This window comes from Mesocricetus auratus, unplaced genomic scaffold (assembly GCF_017639785.1).
Source record: "Mesocricetus auratus isolate SY011 unplaced genomic scaffold, BCM_Maur_2.0 Super-Scaffold_100053, whole genome shotgun sequence".
Lineage (NCBI taxonomy): Eukaryota > Metazoa > Chordata > Mammalia > Rodentia > Cricetidae > Mesocricetus > Mesocricetus auratus.
In genome coordinates, this window is record NW_024429230.1 from 393,694 (window position 1) to 418,155 (window position 24,462).

A 24,462-nucleotide genomic window follows, 5' to 3' on the forward strand; every position below is an offset into this window, starting at 1 on the left:
TTGGGTCCTCTGGAAGATCGGGAAGTGCTCTTAACAGCTGAGTCAAGTCTCCATTTTTTGAGAGGGGATCTCCTACTGAGCCTGGAGCTCATGAATTACAAAATTCCACCACAGGATTGAGGGGTGGCTGGCCATCAAGCCTGAGGGATCTTACCTGACTCTACCTGCCCAGTGCTGGGACAGACAGTGCACATTGCTGAGTCCAATGTCCCCGCCCCCTTTTTTGTTTTGTTTTTGAGACAGGGTTTTTCTGTATTGTTTTGGAGGCTGTTCTGGAACTTGCTCTGTAGACCAGGCTGGTCTTGAACTCACAGAGATCTGCCCGCCTCCGTCTCCTGAGTGCTGGGATTAAAGCACTGCCCCTCTTGAGCTGATGTTCTTACAAGTAAGGTTAAGGTCCTCGCTCCTACAGCCACCCATGATGCTTGAGCAGCCAGGGCTGTGCTGGGCTGGGTTGGGGAAGTCTTATGCTAATAAAGCACTGTCTGGCCAATAGGAATCTAGATAGGTGGGGCTAGGAATCCAGGAGGATTCTGGGTAGGAGAAACACAGGAGAGTCAACATGTGACGCCATGGGAGTAGGACACCGGGAACTATTCTCCGGTAAGAGACATACTTAGATTAACAATTATGGGGTAATTACTTAAGGCAGAGCTAGCCAGTAAGAGACGAACAAGGCCAACAGCTTCATAATTAATATAACCTCCTGTGTGTTTATTTGGGACTCATGCGGATCTAGAACCAGGCAGAGCCCAGGCGACTGGCGGGGGATATACCAAAGCAGCTAGCAAAGAAAAAGCTTCCTTTAACAGGGCTGGGCTGCCGGTTCCACGCCAGTGGTCTTGCGCACTATCTGGGGTGTGGTGACAGTCTCCGGCCACCCTTCTCGGGGTGGTGAGATGTGCCCCCAGCAGGCTTGGAGAGTAGCCCATACTACAAACTTGGCGTCCTCAAGTGCCTATCCCTTTGTGGCTTTCTGAGTCTCAGTTCTCAATTGAGGGTGGCAATGCCAGCCTTATACAGTGTGCTGGGTGATTAAAGGAGATCAGGTTCATAAACAGTCGTCAGTGCCTGGATGTAGTTGTTCCTACAGTTGTTGGAGTCAGAGCCTGGGCCTCGGCAGCTCTAACAACCGAGGCACAGCCTCTTACCCCCATTAGACCAGCTAAACAAAATAATAGTGAAAAGTAGAAGAAAAGAAAGGCAGTTTTATTCATTGGGAAGAAAAACAAGAAGATCTGGTGATGCCCATCTGCCCACCAAGCCTTTTTTTCCCATCCTGTCATGAAGTTTGGGTTTAAATAGGAGGCAGGAGTTAACTGCAGCATTGACTAGCTCTGACTTAGGTACAGTGCTATCCATTTTCGTTGTCCGTTCTCAGATCTCCCTGAACCATGGTTGTAAATCCCTTCCCTTGAGACAACTGTTTTGTCCAGTTAGCACCGATCTGTTCCTTCTTCTAGCATAAAATTCCCGATAAAATTTTAATTTCTTGGGGACTGTTGTTTCAATAGTCACTGGCAAGTATCACTTTGGAATGTCTTCATTGCTGCCAGCAAGGTAGCGTCACCGTGGGGTTTGAGTAAGAATGCCTCCCATAGGCTCCCATATTTGAATGGTTGATCATCAGGGAGTGACACTATTTGAAAGGGTTAGGAGGCTCATCCTTGTTGGAGGTGTGTCACTGGGGATAGGCTTAGAGGTTTCATAAGCCAAAGCCAGGTCCCACTGTTTGTCTTTTCCTGCCGCCTGAATGTAGAACTCTCAGCTACTTCTCCAGCGCCATATTTACCTGAGTGCCACCATGCTCCCTACCACGATAATATTGGACTACACCTCTGAAATTGTAAGCCAGTCCCAATGAAATGTTCTCCTAAGAGTTGCCATGGTCATGGTGTCTCTTCACAACAATAGAACACTGCCTAAGATAATTCATAAACGCAGTAGGGCATCTTTATACGTGTTAAAATGGCTATTAAGATCACCTGGCTGGCCAGGTGATGGTGGTGCAAACCTTTAATTCCAGCACTCACGAGTTTGGGAGGCAGAGGCAGGTGGATCTGAGATTGAAGCCAACCTGGTCTACAGAGCAAGTTCCAGGATAGTGGAGACAACACAGAGTCTCAAAAAGGAAGGAAGGAAGGAAGGAAGGAAGGAAGGAAGGAAGGAAGGAAGGAAAAGGATGAAAGAAAGAAAGAAAGAAAGAAAGAAAGAAAGAAAGAAAGAAAGAAAGACCACCTATCTGAATAGTCAGACTCCAGACCTTCCAACACATTTTACAGATAGCACGAGGTCTAGAGACCTGAAAACAGAGGGTCTTTAGCATCCTGAGGATAAGAAATTGGTTGCGAATGACATTTGTGTCCAAGGATAGAGTTTTCAAGTGTACCCAGAATCTGGCCCCAGAAGCTAGGTGTGTGTGTGTGTGTGTGTGTGTGTGTGTGTGTGTGTGTGTTTCCTGAGTTCATGTCACCATCTGTTTGAAGGAGCCCTTGAAGGCCAGAGAGGAAATCAGATCCCCTGGAACTGGAGTTGCAGGTGACTCTGAGCCATCCCGTGGATGCTGGGAACAGAACCTGGTCCTCTGCTACCCCCAGTATGCTCAGCCGCTGAGCCGTCCCAGCCATCTCTTCAGCCCCCAACCTCACCACTTCACATGTTCCTATAGCTGTGGGGTGTGTCTCGACATGTCTACCTCACAACTTTCCCCATAGCCCAGCAGACAGCCACTTGCTTGGGATAAGCCCAACAAGTGTTTCAGTTATTTCTTTCTGTGTAACAAGCCATCCCCCAAACTAACGACTACTCTACAGTTTGTCTGCCAAAGGTGAGCTGGAGGCTTGGTCCCTATTGTGACTATATTGACAGCGATAGATAGAACCTTTAAGAGATGGGATCTAGTGATGGTGACTAGATCTTTGGGGGCACCATCCTTGAAAGGAACGCGTGCCTATTTTGTGAGCATGGATTGGTTACCCTAAGGGCAGACTATTAAAGTCAAATTCAGGGTGTTGTAGAATATTTTTTTTTTGGTTTTTCGAGACAGGGTTTCTCTGTATTGTTTTGGGGGCTGTCCTGGAACTCACTTTGTAGACCAGGCTGGCCTCGAACTCACAGAGATCCGCCTGCCTCTGCCTCCCGAGTGCTGGGATTAAAGGTATGCACCACCAACGCCCGGCTTGTTGTAGAATATTAAACATAGGTTACATTTGTTTATTCTGTGGGACATTTATTTGTTTAATGATGCAAAGATGTGTTGCATTCTTTAATGTGGCATTTGTTTAACTCTGTGAAGCTGTGTTACTTTGGCTGTCTAAAACACCTGATTGGTCTAATAAAGGGCTGAATGGCCAATAGCTAGGCAGGAGAAAGGATAGGCGGGGCTGGCAGGCAGAGAGGATAATAGGAGGAGAGAAGGAGAAGATCAAGGAGTGAGAAGAGGAGAGGAGGACATCAGGGACCAGCCACCCAGCTACACAGCAAGCTGCAGAAGTAAAGAAGGATTTATAAAATAAAGATACAAGCCCAGAGGCAAGAGTAGACGGGGGAATTTAAGAAAAGCTGGCCAGAAGCAAGCCAAGCTAAGGCCAGCATTTGTTAGAAAGAATAAGACTCTGTGTGATTTGTTTGGGAGCTGGGTGGTGGGCCCCACAAAGGACAAAGAGTAAAAACAACTGCATCCGGATCTGGGGATGTAGTTCAGTTGGCAGAACCCACCTAACATGTGGGGTCCAATCCAGATGCCCTATAAACTGGCTGTGGTAGCTCATGGGAGGGAGGTAGAGGCAGGAGAATCAGTGGTTCAAGGTCACTCTTTGCTACATAGGGAATTCAAGGCCAGCCTTGGCTAGAGACCCTGTTCCAAAAACAATCGCCTTTCTTGCTCTCTCTCTCTCTCTCTCTCTCTCTCTCTCTCTCTCTCTCTCTCTCTCTCTCTGCTCCCTCCCTCTCTCTCACTGTCTGTCTGTCTCTCTCTCCTCTCTCTCTCCTTCCTCCCTCCCTCCCTCCCTCTCTCTCCCTCTCTCTCTCTCCCTCTCTCTCTCTGTCTCCCTCTCCCTCTCCACGCCCCCTCCTTCTAATCATGTGATGCTAGCCACCCTGAAGCCCATGTCATTACTATGCTCTGAGATTCCCAGCACTGTGGTGAATAAAGCTCTTTATTTTATAAAGTACTCTATCTCAGGTATTTTGTTATAGCAACACAAAACAAACTAAAACGCAGACCATCATTTATTGCTCATAATTCTGCAATTTATAGACTGGCTGGCTAGGTTCCTTGTGACATCACCTAGGGCTGGGATATTCAAGATGTTTTCTCAGCTTGGCCGGTCCTCTTGACACATCGTTAGAGTTGGTTTCTTCATTGCTTGGGTCTTAGGGTGCTTGGATTTCTTAAATTGTCATCACCTCCCCCTGCCCAAGCACAGATGTGTCATACCTTCCTAACATACGTCCAAAAGTGGCAGAAATCACCTGTCTTATAGACCAAAACAGCCCAGGTAGGCTGGAGATGGAGTTCAGTTTAAAGAGTTTCTCTTCCCAGAACTGCAAAAGAAACAAGCAAGTAAAAGTCAGCCACATCCAAGGGGGCTGCTTTTGTTGGGGAAGTAGCCGGTTCTTGCTGCTGAGGAGTTAGGAGGGGAAGATGCTTGTCTGAGGCTTCTGGCCAGTAAGCCTGCCCCCATCCTTCACTGAAAGTGGAAGAAAGAAGCCCTCATCCAGAGAGATCAGCCCGAGGGGTATGTCCTACTGCCCCTTCACAGAGGTGCCCCAGCAGGGTGGAGCTCTGGCCCCACCCGGTGTGACTGGTTCAAATGTGCATCTCCAGACTGGACAGGCTCAGCAGTTTAGAGCCCTTGGAGAGGTTCTGAGTTCTGTTTCTAGTACCACGCTGAGCAGTTCACAACCACCTGGGACTCCAGCTCCAGGGACTCCAACATCCTCCTCTGACCACCCACACATACCCCCCCCACACACCCACACTCCCCCCCCACACGGGGGGGGGGCACATACGTCAAACTTAAATTTTTTCTTTTGTTTCAGCTTTTTGCTGTTTGAGACACTGGAACTCACTCTTCTAGACCATGCTGACCTCGATCTCAGAGATCCACCTGCCTCTGCCTCTGCCTCCTGAGTGCTGGGATTAAAGGCATGGGCCAGCACTACTGAGCTGAAATATAATATATATTTTTAAAAGTATACCTCTATTGCCTCCATTATCACCCATCTCCATTTCTGTTACTTCTTCTTTTTTTTTTTTTCTTTTTTTTTTTGGTTTTTCGAGACAGGGTTTCTCTGTGGCTTTGGAGGCTGTCCTGGAACTTGCTCTTGTAGACCAGGCTGGTCTCACACTCACAGAGATCCACCTGCCTCTGCCTACCGAGTGCTGGGATTAAAGGCGTGCGCCACCAACACCCGGCATAATATATATTTTTAAAAGTATACCTCTGTTGCCTCCATTATCACCCCGTCTCCATTTCTGTTACTTCTGACCATCCCCCAGATCTTGCCTGAGGCCTCGCCCTCCTGGGCCCAAACCGAGGCACCAGGTTTCCTCCTGTGCAAAAGGCCCTTCAGTCAGGTGTGAAGCTATGCTCCTGTCTGCCTGGCTCCTTGAGCAATCCCACACTGGGATGGGTGTGAAAGGCTTTGTCAGCCAGGAGGCAGGACACGGTTGAGCATGGCTGGGGACACACTGGAACTGGGGGGCACGGGAACTCTGTTACCATCATCTGGAAACACCAGGAAGTGAAGATGCCAAGGGGAGGCTTGGAGCAGCCGTGCTCTCGGGTGGGGAGAAGTCAGGTATGCCCTGTCCCCGTCCCACCCTCTATTCAGGTGACTTGGCATGAGATGAGGTGACTCATCAGGCCACCTCAGCCTGCCCCGAGGTCCCTCAGGTTCATCCAGCTGGCTTTGTTGGGACTCGCCCTCGTGGAACAAGCTTTGGCCCTGCTTTGGCCTCTGCCCCATGATCAGAGCGACAGAGCTGCCGATGATAAGGGTGGAGCTTGGGGGACATTCACCCTGAATTTTCCAAACACCAGAAGGCAGTGCCCACCTCCACGTAGCCAGGCCCCGGTGGGAATGCGTACATGAGAAAACCCATTCCTTGCTGTCCAAAGTGAGTGCCTTCTGCCCGGGGAGAGGGCACGAGAGAAGGAGACCGGGAACTTGAAGAGGACTCAGCAGTTTGAGCAGAGGTGGTTCCCTGAGGGGACACAGCCGCAGCACAGGCAAAGACACCCAGCCCAGACCAGGGAGGGCTAACTAGTGGCTATGGGAAGTCTACAGTCGACAACCCCACGGAAGAAAAGGCGGGTGAAGAGGGGGGCCATGAATAACATGAACAGTCTGGAGATTCATAGACTAGCTAGACCTGGGTTTCAAAGTTGGGACTCTGGGGCCAGCAAGACAGCTCGGCACGTAAAGGCACTTGCTGTCAAGCCTGATTCCCTGAGTTTGATCCCCCAGAACACACATAATGAAAGATGTCTGTGTCCTGTACCTTGTTCTGTGACTCCTACAAGGACAATGGGGCTGCCTCCTCCCCAAATACCAAATAAATGTTTGCTATTCAAACACGGAGAGTGCTTGGGCAGGGTTGAGACCAAACCTTGGGGTCCCTCGAAGAGAGGTTGTCTTTGCCCGAGACTGGTCTTGGGGCAATCTTCCCGACTTGCCCACTGCCGCCCCAGACTCTGCCCTAGGTTTCAGAAATTCCCCCAAGCAATCCCTGCCCTTGGCAGGGTTTTTTCCAGGAGGAGGTGACACCTAAGCAGGCGTTTTCTCCTGCACCCTGGCACGATGACTCTTCTGGGGTCTCACAGGAAGGCAGAGAGACAGCTGGGACAGAGGTGCTGGTTTTGCCATTTCTGGCCTCCCCAGTCCCTCAGATTGCAGACTCCTTGAAGGTCAGAGCCAGCCACCTCCAACAGATTTTGAATGTCTGTCTTCCTTATCAGATTAGGAACTGCCAGAGGGTGGTGTAAGGGACAGGAATGCAAGCCTGGGCAGGTGTTTTCTGCCACCTCATAGCTATTTGAACTTGGGGAAAATTACTTTCTTCAGCTTCTTCATTTGTAAAATGAAGTTAATAATACGTTAGGCTTAAAAGGCGTAGATAAAAGCGGTCTTAAAGCTTTCTAACGCAGTGCGAAGACTCACAACCACTCAAGGGCAGGGAACAAGCGCCTGTGGGGTGCACAGCCACAAATGAGCATCTGTAGCTCCAACCCCACGGCTCAAGGAACATTGTGGAAGAGGGGGCAGAAAGATCTCAAGAGTCAGAGGTCAGAGAGAACTGGTTCAAACTGCTTTGTCGACACGACAGGACCACTGCATGCATGAACTCAGCAACGTGACTGCCCGCATAAGACCCACGCACGATCAACCCAGTCAACGGTCCAGCATGGGTGGGGGAGGGGCTCACCAGGCCCCACCCCTAACTGAGGAGCTATTGACAACTGCTGACTGCAGGGGAAGCAGAGTCAATGTGCTTGAGAAGTGTGGCCCTGGTAGGCCCACTGTGCTCCAGGGGGTGGCCCCCCACCCATGTGCACAGATTGCACTCAATAGGTTGTTGTTGTAAATGAGGATATGAAGTTGGGAGGGGATGAGAAATGAATCCAGACAAAGTTAGGGGTAGGAATAAGGTTATATTCCTGGAGTAAAATAGAGTAAATGTAAGCAAAATAATATGTTGGATGCATGCATGGGATTTTCAAAGTACACACACACACACACACACACACACACACACACACACACACACACGCAAGTTCAGGAGCTAGAGAGACGGCTCAGCAGTTAAGAACATGTACTGCTCTTCTGGAGGACCTGAGCTCAATTCCCAGCACCCACATCAGGCAACTCACAGCCGCATGCGACTGCAGCTCCAAGGGACATGATGCCCTCTTCTGGCCTCTTCAAAGGCTTGCACTCATATGCATATACGAACACAAGACACACACCTAATTTAAAGTTAGAAAATAAATCTAAGAGAGGGGGAAATAAAACCAACTAGGAACAACTAAAACGAACGAGTATCAATGCCTATCACACACTCTGAAAATTGGCCTGCACCACTGCCAACTCCCTGGATGCAGGGGGCCATTTGCCTGTCCACCTAGCAGCACCAGAAGTGCTTGTTCCTCACCCAGCACAGAGCAGGTGCCCAGTTAACAGTGGCTGCCGGGCACAGAGCAGGTGCCCAGTTAACAGTGGCTACCGAGCAGTAAGCGCAGCAATTCTGATGGAGAGAAGGGAGCTGTCTTACGCTAGGGCAGGAAAGCTTCTGGAGGCATCGGGGCCCTGCTGGGAGGGGCAGCCTGCTGGAGTAGGAGAGACCCCATGGATTTCCACCTCTCTGTTGATCTCACTCATCTGCAACACTGGCCCAGGCTATGGATAATCCAGTGGCTTCAAAGAGGGCAGTCCCTGCCAGAGTGTCCAGTGACTTCTGAGCCTCAGGCCAGCTCACTGTGGTGCCCCCGCCCCTAGCCCTCACCCCTGCAGTACACCCTTCCTCGGTCCATGACCACTCGGGAAGCTGGGCATCTCAGGGCTCTGTTGTAGCTGCTCTTCAGCCTTTCCTACTTGTTTAGAAAGCTCCAGGTTAAGTTTGGCCACAGTAAGACCACAGCCTGACCCTCTTCAGTTATGTTGATAACCTGCAGCGTGTCTGCTTCAGCTGTGGCCCTGAACGCCACTCCCTGAGTCCCCACTCTAGTGACTGGCGCTGCTGGGGCAGGGTGATGCTGTTTTAAGTGGCAACTGTCAGAGGAGTTTGTGAAGCAACCTTGTGCTAAATAAAGGCTGTTGGTGTTTATGATGCTGTTATCTTAAGGTCAAAGTCAAAGCAGAAAGCACTGGACCTACACATCTGAGGGCATGTGCGTGTGTGTGTGGGGATGGACAGGCAGACAGGAAGCATTCCCAATTCAACAGTACATGTTCCTTATAGAGATGGCAGTGGCTGGGAAGACGGCTCCATGGGTTAAAGTGCTGCAGTTTCTGCATCAGGGGACCACGTCCTGGTCAAAGATGTTCATTCCTGGATGCCCCTGCTTTGGCCTCAGGAGCACTGAGATTACAGGTAGGAGGCACCATACCAGGCACATTTTTTTTCTTGCTTGTTTGTTCAAGGTTTCTCTGTGAAGCCTTGGCTATTCTGCATCTCACTCTGTAGACCATGCTGGACTTGGAACTCAGAGGTCCGCCTGCCTCTGCCTCTGAGTGCTGGAGTTAAAACCTACTTCACCACTGTGCCTAGGAGCTTCTAGCCGACTCTCCATCGCACTCGAGGGATGCTGGGGCTGGGATTAGACTCGTCACCTCATTTTGCTTTTTAAGTGTACTCTGGGAATCAAAAACTGCTGTCAGGGCCACTTGGCAAGTGTTTCTACCTGTGAGTAATCTCTCCAGGTACACACACACACACACACACACACACACACACACACACACACACACAAAACCAGGGTGCCCATGCCCAGTACATGCTGTTTCCAGACTCCTCGAGTGGGGAAAAGTCCTGATTCACCCAGCTGGTGATGGAGGCTCTTCCAATGATGTCAGACCCACCACAAACCCACTAGCCATTTTCTCAACCCACCAGGATGGCTGTGGACGGCCAGGAACTGTGCTGCCTGGGTTCAAAGCCAACCTCCCCACTCTTACTAATGTTTGCACAAGTTTGTGCCTCAGACACCTGTCTGCTCCCTGCTCCACTCACTTCTAGGATAGAACCATTGCAAGGTGAGAGCTTTTCCTCTATGCTTTGCTAGGTGTAAAGTCTATAGAGAGGTATCTGGAAGCTAGTGAGGGGCAGACTTGGCCACCGCCATCCTACCTGTCCTGATTAGCCTTAAATGTCAACTTGACACTGTCTGAAAGGAGAACCTCCATTGAGGGGTTGCCTAGCTCAGGCTGTCCTGTGGGCACAGCTGTGGGAGACTGCCTTGACTATAATCCATGAAGGAGGGTTCAACCCACTGTGGGTAGAGCCATCCCTAGGTGGTCCTGGGCCGCTCAAGAAACCCAGCTAAGCATGCCTGTAATGAGGCATAAATCCCAGGCCAGCAAATGTTCTTTCATGGCTCCTGCCTCCAGGTTCTTGCCCTAGCTTCTCTTGACGGACTGCGGCCTGGAAGTGCGTAAGCCAATAACTTTTCCTCAGATTGCTCTGGGGCAGACTTTTGTGTGAGCATCAGATAAGTGAGAAGGACATCTTGTTTGCCGGCTCCTGAAGGCTCTTGTTGGAGTTCTCTTTCTTGATCTCAACAGCAATTCTGCCCCACCGACATCAGCCTGTCCCAGGTCCCCTTGCCCATCCCCGCCCCCAGCCCCACACACCACGCAGCAAGTGGGCTGGTTCTTGTGTTTTATTGTAAAAATGTTAAAATAAGTTACATCTGCTTTCACCAGCAGTACATGCACACAGTGTGGTCAGCGTAGCTCCAGGACATTCAGCTCGGGACACTTCTCACAGGAGACAGGCTGTTCCTCCACCCTGAGGCCCGCGTGGCCTCTACAACCGCTTAGAGGATGGTGAGGTATGGACACACACCTCTCACTGTCTCAATGTGTGTGTGTGTGTGTTGGGGGGGGGGGGCTCTGGCCCTATATGCCCCTTGGCAGAATGTACACAGCAAGGGAAGGAGCTGGGGAAGGTTATCAGCTGAACTGGGAACTCCCGTCTCCTACCCAGCACACCCAGTGATCTCTGCAGCGGCGTCCCCGCCCGGCTCCCCCCAGCTCTGCGTGAGGCCTCGGCTGACACTACCACAAAGGACAAGCTGAGTTGGGAGGACAGCAGAGCGCCCTCTACAGACATCCATTCCACTTGTAGAAACCCTGTTCTTTGTCGGCTCTGAAGCCAACGACAGATTCTGGGTATAAAAAGAATGATCCATTAAAAAATATTAATAATAAAAACCATTTAGGCCAGAGCGGGCTGGCTGGAGGTTGAGCATCAAGGACTTAATTGCAGCAGCTCGTTCCCAGACCTCACCAGGAACATCTGGTCCAGTAAGATTCACATTTTCTTTTCTCCCCAGCCCAAATGCACACACGCATGCCCACTGGCACCTGTACACATCACCACCAAACAGCGGCTGGCGGGGGGGGGGAGCTCAATTCACAGTTCTATAAGCCAAGAACAGCTTGGCCTCACCCCATAGGCCCTGCTAAGAGAGGCGGGAGGGGGAGGGGCAGTGAGGGATCCCCAGGGAATGAGATGGTGGGTTGCGAGTGTGGATGCCCAGGTTGGGGCTGGGACTTCCATCAGGCAGGGGCTAAGAGGCCTGTACCTCATGTTGAGCACCCTGACCATGCCAGAGTCCTGGTTCCCATAGCTACCCATCTTTCCCCTGAACTTCCAGGGAACAGAAAGCCTTGGGATACACAAAGGACTACCCCCCCACCCCCAGCTTCTCCAGCCCCTGCCCTGAGGTTTGCAGTAAAGGGCTTGCTGGGCAGAGTGATGAATGGATGGGCAGATGGGTCCTGAGGTGCCCCGAACCCCATCATACTTGTGCCTCCCCAGAACACTTGAGAACTCCTACACGACAACCCTGGGTCTCACAAGCTCCTTTTCCAAATGCCTAGCTCAGTTCCGGGCACACAGGAGGTGCCCATTAATACTGGTGAACTTGGCCGAAGCTCCTGGCCTCAGAAAACCGTGTGACAATCAACCGAACAATGGGGGAAGACTTAAGCAGCAGACACAGGCCCTCCAGGGTGAGTGGGTGCTGGGGCCTACATGCCTCGAGTCAGCAGACATACCTGCCAGGCAGGCCCAGGACAGCAGCCTCCCCATGGGGGCCTTAGCACGGAGGCCTGTCCTGGGTAGACTTCACATCCCATGGAAGCAACCGGCTGGAGAGGACAGAAGGAAAAGCAGGTCCCTGGCTCCCCATCTCACTTCCAGGGGTCTGGCCATCACAGGATAACCCCGGTGAGGGGCAGAAGCCTCTGGAGAGCAGGCGGGGAGCCAGGCCCTCCTCACGTGCCTCGGGGGCTGTTGGTCTTGTTGTACTCATTCATCAGCTGCTCATACGGCACCGAGAGCTCTGACTCGGTGCTGGTGAAGGTGGACTCATCTGAGGACGGGAATTCACCCGCGCTCAAGGGCGCCTCAGCCACAGGCCTCTGTTGAGGCTGCTCCTTGGAGGCTAAGTTGTCCTCCACGGAAGACTTGGAGGTCTCCTCATCCGAGAGGCCGGTTTCCTCATTTTCAAAGGGGATGTTGGCATTTTGCAAGATGAGCGGATGGTAGTCCAGGGCTTCCCACGGCTCGCCCTCCTCACTGATACGGTCCAGCTGGTTAACAAACACTTCGGAGGTTGGGTAGCCATCTTTGGGGGCCTGTGCCTCAGCTTCGGCACCAAGCGGCCTGGACACATGCCCCTTGCTCCTTAGAGTCTGAGATACCTCTTCCAGGCTGGGCACTCGAGTCTTGGAATAGACCACCAAAGGCACCAGGGATGCGGGGATGTTAGACAGTCCATCCCCTTGAGCACCCAGCCCATGCCCAGGTCCTGGGACCCTCTCCCCACCCCCACTTGTCTTCATTGCCTTCTTCCCAATCTGTTTGATGAGGTCATTGTAGGTCTCCTCCTTTTTGGACAGGAAGCTGAAGATGTTGACATCTTTGGAGGCTGCACCGCCAGTCATCTGCAGAGCCTTCCGGGAGTGTGGGGAGCTCTCGAAGGATTCCTTTCGCCGCCGCCGCCTCTTCTTAATGGCTTTGTGCACTTCTACAAACATGCTCACCTTCCAGTTGACAAAGAGGGACAGCCAGGCCAGCCCCAGGTAGATCCAGAGCTCCACAAAGTAGCGGTACAGGGCGTGGTAGTTGGCACTGGGGTTCACACCTGTGGAGACAGGACGCTCAGAGGTCAGCAGAGGCCGACACTGTGCTTTGCCTGAGCAAACCACGCAGAGCGCAGTGTCCAAGAAGGGACCCGGGGAGACAGCCCAGGAGGAGGCACCTCTAAGATGGAACCTGAGCTCCAGCATCGGAACCCACATAAGGGCTGCAGGGTTGGCTCCACAGCAGAGAGCGCTGGCTCTCACGCTCGATTCCCAGCATCAACAGGGCTGCTTACAACAGCTGTCACTCTAGTTTCAGGGGCTCTGTCACCCTTTCTGACCTCTGAAGGCATCAGACACACAGACATACATGCAGGCAAAAAAAAAACCCCTGCACATTAAAAACAACAACAACAACAAAAAAAAGCCGGGCGTTGGTGGCGCACACCTTTAATCCTAGCACTCGGGAGGCAGAGGCAGGCGGATCTCTGTGAGTTCAAGGCCAGCCTGGTCTACAAAGTGAGTTCTAGGACAGCCTCCAAAGCTACAAAGAAACCCTGTCTCGAAAAAACAAAACAAAACAAAACAAAACTGTTTACTTATTGTTTTAGAGAACCCACAGGCCAGGTATATGGAACACAGCTATAATCCCAGAGTTTAAGATAGCCGGGGCCCTGAGGCTTACTGGCCAATCAGCTAGTAAAATAGATGGGCTCTAGGTTAATGAGATTCTGTCTTAAAAACCCAAGGTTGGGTGGCTTCTTAGCAAATGACAGCGGAGGGTGACTCTACACATCTGTGAGACACATGAACCAAGCCCAGACCACCTCACCCATCTTCTTCCTGAAGGACTGCAGCTCCAGCCCAGCCCATCTCTGAGCCTCAGTTTCTCCAACTGCACAAAGTCAGAATCGAGGCCACTTACCGGTTGAGGGGCGTTAGTTAAAGGGGCTCCCGGAGTTAAATAACCATCCGTGAGTATGCACCCTCTGAGGGCGTTAGTTAAAGGGGCTCCCAGAGTTAAATAACCATCCGTGAGTATGCACCCTCCGAGGGGTGTTAGTTAAAGGGGCTCCCGGAGTTAAATAACCATCTCCTGAGTATGCACCCTCTGAGGGCGTTAGTTAAAGGGGCTCCCGGAGTTAAATAACCATCCGTGAGTATGCGCCCTCTGAGGGCGTTAGTTAAAGGGGCTCCCGGAGTTAAATAACCATCTCCTGAGTATGCGCCCTCCTGTTCATTCTTTGCTCCTCGAAGCCAGTGAGCGCGTCACAGCTCAGTTAAGACTGGAATGGAGACTGGACATGGGGGTGCTGCAGCCTCGGCACCGGGGAGGGACTAACTGATTTACTATGAACGATGCTGGTACTTGGGTCAGGGCGACCTAGGAAGCAGTGACCTGGCAAGAACCACTCTAAACTGTCTTTACCCTCCTCCAAGGCGGAGTCTGCCTCCCTGTCTCTGCCCTCTTCAGGGCAGCTCTTTGACTGGCCTGGATGGCTCCACCGTTCAGCACGCTCCTCTGTGACAATGGCTCTGCAAAGTCTTTCCCACCTTCAACTCACAGCTCTAGAGGTTCTCCTCCCTTCTAGAATAGTTACGATTCCCTCCATGATCAGGGACACAGCTCAGTGGGTAGCGGTGCTTGCCTAAGGACCTGAGTTTGGTCCCCAGGACACCATGGTAGAAGGGGAGAGAACCAGCCCATGGGAACTGTTCCTGACCTCCATACATACCGTACGCCTCCCTACACAGAAATAAATGAATGCAACTTTCACAGACAGGCTTCGTGACTTCGTATTCGCTACCTTGATCTTCACCCTGCCTTCCCAGCCTTCCCAGACGGGAGGTGACTCGAGGGAAGGGCCCGGAAGAGACAACCTCCATCCCTGACTAGGCCTGCTTCCCTGCCTGGGGTGGTGCCCGGCTCTGTAGTCAGGCTTGCACAGGGCTCCTGAGCACAAGCGGAGTTGGATAATGGTAACGATGAAGTCACGGCCTCACATAGGCGATTTCTACCCTGAGCACCCAGGAACTGAAGGGGATTCAACTGTGCAGCTAGCGTTACAGGCACCCAAGACGGGAGGACGGGTATGGAGTCTCATTGGACCCCAGAAGTATGGCTAAAGGGTACCCAGCAGGCTCTGGGCCTCTGGAACAAAACAATGGTAGGGTTGTGTCTCTAAATTGATGTCCAGACAGTAGGCAGGGCCCAGGAAGCCAGGTCAGGAGTGTTCACCGTAGAGAGAGCGTCCCGTTCCCTCTACCCACTCGGCTGCCCCCTCACAGCATTCCACACAAACAGGGGCAGAGGCGTGACCTCCACCTGCCCCTCTGGGCAACGCAGCTGGCGCAGTGACCTCTGGGAGCAGAGGTGGAGGTCAACAGGGAGGGCACAGACAGATACTGGTTCAAAAGGATTTCAAGAAAATTAGGAACCAGGAAACTGTGCAGGCCACAAGGCACAAGGCACTAAGCATGGGTGTCTGGGACAGGCGCAGTCCTCACACAAAGGGGACAAAGAACCTCTTCATTGCCTGTGCGGATTAAGCAGAGGAGGAGGAGTGTAGGGCTTGGGGGGAGGAAGTTGGGGGAGAAGGCCTCCCTTGTCTAGGAGCCACCCTGGCTCAGCTGTGTGTGTGTGTGTGTGTGTGTGTGTGTGTGTGTGTGTGTGTCTAGAGCTCTGGAAAATGCTCAAATTCCGCAGGTAAGAGGGTGAGTTTGGTGTGGGGTGGTGGCAGGAGAGAGATGGGGAGAATGATAAAAGACTAACAACCAAGAGGACACTCATCAGGCTCAGGTGCCCAAAGGTCAGGTGATGAGGCAGAGGTCAGGGGAAGGAGGCGGGACTCACCGGCCACAAAGTCCCCAAAGCCAATGGTGGAGATGGTGATGAAGGAATAGTAGAGGCCCTCGATGTAGTTCCATTCTTCCGTCACCATGAACACAAAGGGAGGGATCACCAGGTGGACCAGGACACCCCACACGATGAAGATGGCCGTGCATGTGATCTGAGCCTTCCGCTGGTGGAGTGGTGGGAAAGCGAGTTGGTCACCCGTGGGAAGGGACAGAGCCCCGGCAGGACAGAGCCCCAGCAGGACAAGGCACCATCAGTGCTAACATCTCTCCTCCCCTGAAGGCCCCTCCCACCCCTTATCTCTGTATCTAGGGTTTGGGACATACCAGGCTCACTCCTCTCCTGGTAAGAAACTGGCCCAGCCTCTTGGCACGTCCCCCGAAGAACTTGCCCAGGGCGCTGATCCACGTCAGGCACAGCGGTACCCCGAACAGACCATAGAAGACACAGAAGAGGCGCCCAGCTGGGGTCTTGGGGGCCACGTTGCCATAACCTGCAGGAAGACAAAGAATCAAGCAAGGGACGCCTCGTAGCCAAGATTATAGAGCCACAACACACACACACACACACACACACACACACACACACACACACACGTGTTCCCTTGGTCATGCTCTGGCCCTGCTCATTTATACAACCATTTCTACAGCAAGGGCTGACCTCTCCATTATATTGGGAGCTCCCTGTGGGCGGGCACTAGGTCCATCATGATTTGGCACTTCACTGGTCCACTTGGCATTGTTATGCAAATGAGACAGATGCCCTGCCCCCACTGAGTAGATACTCAGAAGCAGTATGAAGAATAGACTCCTACTTCCTCTGCCCCTATGCAAATGCTCGTGTCAAGGCGGGGTCTCTGAATTTGAGTGCCGGTACTTGGTTGGCCAGAGGGGCAGAAATGACACAGGCAGGTGAGGCTGGAAAAGCCCAGGGCCACTTCCTGCCTTCATGACTTGAGACTCTTCCTTCCCAGAGCCCAGCTGCAGAGCCACACGCAGAGGCCCTGTGCGGTCAGCCTCGGCCAGCTGTCAGCATCAAACCTCAAGCAGTAGGTGGGAGGAGCCGTCTGGACTCCAGGCCGGGGGGTGGGGGGTGGGGGTGGGGGGGTGTTAGGGTTAGAGGGGGCGCAGCCACTGTTTGGTTACCATGTGCTGGAGAGCCCACACGAGAACTGTCGGCTGAACCCAGCCAAGCCCCCAAAGGTAGAAGACACTAACTGCTTTAAGCCACCGACTTCCAGTAAGCAGTCTACCTAACCCGTGTGGTGCTAGCCATCAGCCCATGCCAATATTCCTGAGACCCGTTGGAATTCAGAATCTTGGAATCCGTGTAAAGGCTGGGTGGGTGTGGTGCCTGCTTCTCAAGCACAAGGATGGCAAAGACACGGGATCCCGGGAGCAAATGCACTAGCTGGACTAGCCAAAATGGTGAACTTCTGGTTTGGTAGAGACCATGCCTCGGTATATAAAGTAGAGAGCAAAGACACGGATTCAACATTGGACACCCCCCCATCCATGTGTGCCCACACAAATACAAACACCACACACACACACACACATGCAGAAATAATAAAACAGAGTCCAAATCAGGTCCTGATTGGAAGGCCATGGTAAAACTGTGTGTATGACTTGGTGGCCAACATGGATTCAGTCACCAAAGCCTGACTCCTACAGAGTTCTGAGGCATGAGGGCGTGGACGTGGGTATTCTGGAGGACTAAGGAGACTCACCGATGGTAGTGATGACCGTGGCTGCGAAAATCATCGCATTAGGCCAGTTCCAGTTGTTAAAAGTTTGGTTCCCTGTAATGGCCACACCCTGATCTGCAGCATCAGACACCACCTAGAAAGAGAAGCAGAGGGAAGGTCAGGGCTGAGACGGTCTCTGGGCAACAGAGACGTAGCTCAATGGCAATGGCCCCCTTGCATAGCATGCATGTGCAGTCTGAGCTCTGTTCCCAGCATGACATAAACCTAGCACCGTGGCACACTTTCAATGACAACACTGAAGAGGCGGCTTACGCCTCTAATCCCAGCACTCAGGAGGCAGAGGCAGGCGGGTCTCTGAGTTCAAGGCCAGCCTGGTCTACAGAGTGAGTTCCAGCACAGCCAGGGCTTCACAAAGAGACCCTGTCTTGAAAAACGAAAAGGGAATGATCAGGGTCAAGATCATCCTTTGAAGCCAGCCTGGGTATCTGAGACCCTGCCCCCAACCAACACCAACAGCAATGACACACCTCAGAGTATCTTCACTTAACCATTATAATATCAAGGTGACTAGCAGTGTCTTTATTATACAGCTGAAACATCTTAAAGAGAGAACCAGGGAAGCTGAACAAGCTATTCAGGTCCACATAGCTAGGGAGGAATAGGAACCAGGCACCTGGCTCCAAAATTTGACAGAACCGTGTTCCCAAATCACCCAGAGCTGAGAAAGCTTGCATCGCAGGTTGCTGGGGAGAAGGCTTTTCCAAAGGGTTCCCAGGTGGTGCTGGTCCAGGGACTGATTGTTCCACCTCGCTAAGGCTCAGACGCGATGCAGTTACCTCGGAAGTCCCCTACACCTAAGTCCTCTATGGCCTGGGAAGGAACCTCCAACCATATCCCCTGGTCACTGAGTTCGGCTCAGTATCTTCTTGAGGACAAGGATACGGGGGTGTCCTTGTCCTTGAGGATAGGTAAACCCCCTAAGCATCCTTTCCCACTCTGAGAACGCTCAGGTGCCCTCCTCTGGACAGACCCCCTTCTCTGGACCTTCTCCTCTCCCTGTCCTGGGCTAAGCAGCTGTTGGGGCAAGGACAGATAAGCAGGTGGTGAGTGCCCTTGAAGGTGATCAAAACTGTATAACCAGCCCCCAGTTTCCAACAGGTAGGAGGCCCCAGGGCAGGCATCATCTCCTCCAGGAAAAGCACCAGACCCTGTCCCACATACCTACCTCCCCCCAAACGTCAGCTCTGCCCACCACTCAGCTCACCAATCACCCGAGCTGTATCAGTAGCCGCATCCTGTACCAAAGAGCCCGTAAGAGGCTCTAACTCTGGGCAGGGGTGGTGGTGGTGGTTAAGTTCTGTCATTCAAGGTCAGCCCCAGGGTGACCCATCAGACTAAGAGGCCAGAAATTCAGCCAACTTTCCTATGAAATCCAAGCCAAGGACAGCGGGGAACAGAGCGAGGCATGGAAACAAAGGAGAGTTGGGGAGGCCATCATTTCTAAGCCGCCCGAAGCATGACTGAGGTTTGGAGGGAAGGAGGGAACGCATGGATGGTTCCGAAGGAATGCACAGCTTGCAGAAGCAGCAGAGGCTGTGTAAGTGGATCTGCGTGCTTGGCGAAGAATTTTCCATGATGACATGCCTGCCCGACACCCCATCCGACCACAGGCCGCTTGCTGCTCTACCTCCCACTGCCTCCCAAGACCAGGAGACGGGGAAAAACGGGGGTCTCGCCCTGACCTTCTCCAGGACACCCAGGTCTACGCAATCCACGACTCTTAGATGCTAACAGACCTGCAGGACCATCCAACAAACATCCAACAGGTTTGTTCTTCAATTCTGGGGGATCGAACCCAGGTCTCACACCTGCTAGGATAGCTCTGGTACCAAAACACGCTTCAGTACCCAATTTAGCCTTTAAAAATCTCTATCTGGAGCAAGAGAATGGATGAAGAAATTCTAGAGCCCTGTGTTGACATTAAACAGATGGGAGAAAAGGCAGAACCATCTCAGCCCCAACCTGTTATCTTAGGTGGCAATCTTAAACCGCACAGCTTGAAGTGAAGCAGACAGAGTGTGCAAGGAGCACGTGACTGACCAGAGTGCTCGCCTCGCACGTGTGAGACCCCGGGTGGCACGCTTGCCATCCGCACTCGGAGTTTAAAGTCAGCCTATGGTCGAGGCTCTGTCTCAAAAACAAATAAGCAAGGAGCAGGAGGGGTGGCTCAGGTTCGATTCCCAGCCTCCCACACCGGGCTGCTCACAACTGCCTGTGACACCACATTCAGGGAGATCAGTGTGTTTGGCTTCCATGGGCACCTTCATGCATTTCCACATACCCAAATGCACACATATACATGTAATTAAAACTCATAAAAATAAATTTAGATAAATAACAGGGGGGTGTAGTGGTCCATGGCTTCCATCCCAGCACTCAGGAGATAGAGGGAGATGGATCAGAGTTTGAGACCAGCCTGGTCTACATAGCAAGTTTCAGGCCAGTTAGAGTTATACAATGAGACCCTGTCTCAAACAAACAAAAAACCAAAACAAACAAATCAATAAATAGAGTGCCTTTGATTTGGATCTAAAATGACAATGAGTTACCACCTCTAATCATTCCCACTGAAATCCTGGGGAACAGATGTCAGAGCCAAGCTGCTGTGTGCTTACAAAAGGAAAAAGAGTAAACTCTAGACATTCTGTTTTAAAACCGTCTGTCTATGAAGCCCAGGCTGGTCTCAAACTCAATTTTCCTGCTTCAGGCTCCTGAGTTGTTGGGCTTACTGGCGTGTACCACCAACTCTTAACTCCTGAAACCTTCCGGGAGCCCCGAACATTTGGAATGAGCATTATTTCCTTCATTGAAGGGCTGCAGAGCCTCAATGTCATGTAGAAGGCACTCAACCCCAGAGCCAGCAAAGGGGGGCCTGCAGCCCCTTCAATAATGCAAACTGGAGATCGGCACAGTATCGGGTCCATTCAAGGCAGCGAGACATCCCTAAACGGCACTCTCTTTACCAGTGAGACAGAGGTCTCCACGGTCATGCCCAAGACCCCCACAATGGCTCCTTTCATTTCCTCAGTGGCACAGTTAGGTCATCAACAGCTCGCCACTCCCTTGGGCAGAAGACGCAAGAATGAGAACTGGTGCAGAAAGAGAGAACCGCGTTTGCCAAGACCTAAGTTCAGATTTCCAGCACCCGCACAAAAGCTCAGTGGGGGGGGGGGGTGTGTGCATCCATAACCACAGTGCAGGAAGCAGGACAAGGAGTCGGGTGCACCCACGGAGGTGGTAGGGAGGGCTCAATTCAGTCCAGCTGCAACAGCACCTGTCTCAAACAATGAGGCAGAGACAGAGGAGACACTCAGTGCAGGCCTCTGGCCTCTACATGTACATTCATATACCACACACACACACACACACACACACACACACACACGCACGCACGCACGCACGCACGCACTGAAAAGGAAAAAATGAAAAAGCTAGTATAGGACAAAGGGGGAGAGTCCTTGCTCTCAGCTGACCATAGATCAACAAACACAAGGGTGAAAAGTAAACCGGGTAGATTATCTACCCAGGGTTGGAGATACCAAGTCCATTGTGCCTCAGGGTCAGGACACACACACAGTTCCACTCTGTGTCAGACTATACACCACATGCTAATCAATGAGCCGAAGGCCGAGAAGAGCCACCAGGGAAGCTTCTGCAAATGACGGTCCGCAGCTCCTGGTTTGAGAAGCGGTTAGGTCATGGCGAGCATCACCCCTCAGGAGAGTATGGTACAAGTGTGTGTGTACCATATGGAGCCAGCTCTAGTTTCTGGAGGGTTGGGAGACGGTGTTCACAGGGAACACTGCATGTCAGGAGGGACACAGCTGTCAGCAGACAGAATCTGTCTTCTCACAGGAGATGCTGGCATGAAGTGGACAGCGGGCCAAAGGTGCTACATGCTGTAGAGCTCACAGGACAGCCCTACTCATGATGCCTCCCTGCTTAGCAAAGGCCAGTGATTTGGAAATCACTGAGGAAGGACTAAACGGCAACGTAAAACACAAGAGCTGTAGAATAGAGGATGGCATGGTAATGCTGGCCTTCCTGCCCTCGCCCGCTGGTGTCCACTGAGTACCAGCTCACAGCCTCAGCCGCTCCCTGGGTTAGCCGGAACCACGGCTCGCTCACCTGCTTCCCCGTGACTTGCGTGTGCTCTCCTGAGTCATCCACCAAGGACAGATAGGGAAGATAGGCCTTTCTGATTCAAAGAGCCTCTGACCCCATTAAACACCACGAAGCCCGGCAATGTTGGGGCACATCTCTCTAAAAAGGCAGCAGAGGAAGTACACGGGACATGGGGTAAACACTTGGCACATTTGTGCTTGGAGTCTGTGGCAACTCCTCGCTTCCCTTCCTCCACTGTTTTAACAACCCTGAGGCTCCCCGGTGCACCCCTCACCCCCACCCCCTGCTGTTGCTTCCCCTCCCCACCATCCCCAAATGTGGCTGGCTTTGGGATCTGCGTGGCTCCAAGTCAAAGCTGAAACAAGAATGGGGAGGGGGAGGGGAGGGCCACAGGCTGGGGCAGAGTGTTGGTGTGGAGAGACACCTCCTTGCCTGGACTCTGACACCTCCAGCACCTGCCTGACTCTCCCTGATTCTGCCAGATGTGACTTCGCACAGAGCTGAGTCTAGATGTGAACCTGATGAGGGCCAGCCATCCATCTTCTTTCTCCCTGCGTGGAGTCACGATTCTGGTGGAGATGCATGGCTGCCCATGGTTGGGATTCCACAGGGCGAGGAGGAGGCCTGAACCAGTCTCCCAGAACAGAAGGGCTGACCCGAGATGGAGGTCATCCCCGGGTCAGATGAGGGCCGTGGGGGAGTCAGGCAGACCCTATTAGACAAGGCGTCCTGTTCTCGGGGTTAGGGAAACAACTTTCTCGGGAGGAGGTGGCCCCTGCTCATTAGAAGTATTCTTTAACTTGGCTCCTAAATTCACAAGAGACAATATTTTCATTTTCCTTCTAAGCCTGGGGGGTGATGGAGAGGGAGCCGAGCGATCCAGGCCAGGCTCCTGTTTGGGGACGGGATCGAGTTCCCTGCTTGTCACCTTTATCATAAAGCCGGTGTGATTTATTGAGGTCTTACTAAGTGCCAAGCGTTGTGCTCAGCATTTCATGTGCCTTTTAGCCCATTTAATGAGGACAGAATTCTGCTGGGAAAGACACTATCATTTTTTCCACATTGCAAATGAGAATCTGAGGCTGAGACAGCAAGGAAGTAGCCAGAGGTCACGGCACGAAAAGCTACAAGGCTGGGACTAGAACCCAGGGCCATCTGGGTCCTAATCACGGTGATCCTGTCCCCTTCCCCAGCGGAGGCCACAGGAAGGAGGTCTATGCACACTTCCCACCAGCTGAAAAAACAGTGCCCTAAAACCAGTCCAACCACTCCCAGACAGCCTCCCAGTAAGCCGCCATCCATGCCCCGCTCTGAACTACAGACACCAGCCGTCCTCACCATCAGCCAGAGAGAAGAGCACGGGCCAAGGGACGCTGCAGCCAAGGCATGGGATTGCAGCTAACCAGCACCCATGCAGCTATCTGGCCTTGCCTGCAGCTCCTATGGCCACTAGTGCTGCCTCTGCAGAGCTATACAGTGTTCCAAGAGCTCAGAATCCTCGTGCTCTCGCCGGCTGCTTCTTTCTGGATCCCTTCAACACTGTGCGTTCACACAGGCCCCCGCTGGCCTGGAGAGCCACCTCACCTGCCCATAGCGCTTAAGACTGCAGACGTCTCTCAGAGGCTCTGCCAGACACCACCTCCTAACCGTGCAGTCGTTACGCTGATATTTCGGCACATATGGGGACAGATGCTGATCAAAGTACTTAAAACACGTCCCTCAGGGCATGGCTGGGCCCTGTAAAGCAGGGACCACTGCTGGTCTATTAATAAAGATGAGAGGGCAGGCTCCATCCAGTCCAAGGTCAGTGGTGGGGCTGGGGTGTGAACCCAGGCAGTGCCACAGAGCACAGAGAGAGAGGGCAGAGAGAGCATGTGTCAGACTGCTCGGTACAATGACGCCAGGCTTGTAACCCACTGCCCCAGGTAATCCCAGGAGAAATGCTGTGGCCAGCTCCAAGAAGGGAGGGATTTTGTATTCCTAGAGCTTAGGCCTCTGCCTAACATGGTATACCCTGCACAATTAATACCCGTTGAGCAAATCTGAATGAAGAATGGGGTACCCTGGCCTCCGTCCATTTGTCTTCTGATACCTACACACCACCCCAACATCTTCAAGCATAGTTCTGAAGTCGTTGTTTTTAAGACAGGGATTCATTGTGTGGCCCTGGCTGGCTTGGAACTTGCTAAATAGACCAGGCTGGCCCTAAACTTATACAGAGATCCACCTGTCCCTGCATCTCAGGGATTAAAGGCTTACACCATCATGCCTGGGTATAACTGGGTTCTAAACAAGTTTATCTGCAACAAAGGAGAGGCTTTTGTCCAGCAGAAAGGGAGGGAGGGGTGCAGACCCCAGAAACGGTGGGGTATCCAGGCTAAGGTTGAACACTGGGGTGGGAAAGACCTCCACCCAAGGGACAGCAGTCCATCCAGCTGAAGGGGAGGAAAGGAGCCAGGCTGGAGAGGGGACGAGTCAGGGGGAGACAGAAGGAGCCCAGGAAAGGCCACAAGACAGCAGAGCAAACGGTGGCTAAGCCAGGGGTAGGGGAATACCCACGGGTGACCAGATTGTCCTTCCTGTAGGAAGGACACCTGTCACCTCCGGAAACCCTCACAAAGGCAGTGGACATGGAAAGAACAGGAAAAGGGATATAGAAGTCAGTGCGGCCTGATGTATTTACTACCCGCTTGGCACCTCACTGGCTTGTCACCAACACCTCCTCTCCAAATACACTCTCCCAGTCACAGACGGTAGCGGCGACAGACTGAGTCACCTCAGGTACAGGCTGTCCTCGCCGAACCAGTTGGACCTACCCGGGACTGAGCTGGCTGGACAGGGTCTCCCAAGGCTAGCAGGTAAAGCACGTGGCTGCTCTCGGCCTGCATTTCCTGAA

General features: G+C 52.5%; 1 protein-coding gene and 1 long non-coding RNA gene across 2 annotated transcripts in view; one reads left to right on the forward strand and one right to left on the reverse strand.

The window, feature by feature from the left end:
- Positions 1 to 553: 553 nt before the first annotated feature.
- On the forward strand, positions 554 to 10,950 carry LOC110343439. Its single transcript, XR_005873291.1, has 4 exons — positions 554 to 603; positions 8,966 to 9,097; positions 10,429 to 10,556; positions 10,712 to 10,950. It is a non-coding gene; the product is annotated as an uncharacterized LOC110343439 (long non-coding RNA).
- Kcnk5 (potassium two pore domain channel subfamily K member 5) overlaps positions 10,368 to 24,462 on the reverse strand; it is a 43,554-nt gene continuing 29,459 nt past the window's right edge. Inside the window, exons 2-5 of the mRNA XM_005083569.4 lie at positions 17,403 to 17,514; positions 16,000 to 16,166; positions 15,671 to 15,839; positions 10,368 to 12,878 (exon numbers count right to left, since the gene is read on the reverse strand). Coding sequence (XP_005083626.1) covers positions 12,007 to 12,878; positions 15,671 to 15,839; positions 16,000 to 16,166; positions 17,403 to 17,514 — 1,320 coding nt within the window. The 3' untranslated portion in view covers positions 10,368 to 12,006. The remainder of the gene's footprint in view (positions 12,879 to 15,670; positions 15,840 to 15,999; positions 16,167 to 17,402; positions 17,515 to 24,462) is intronic.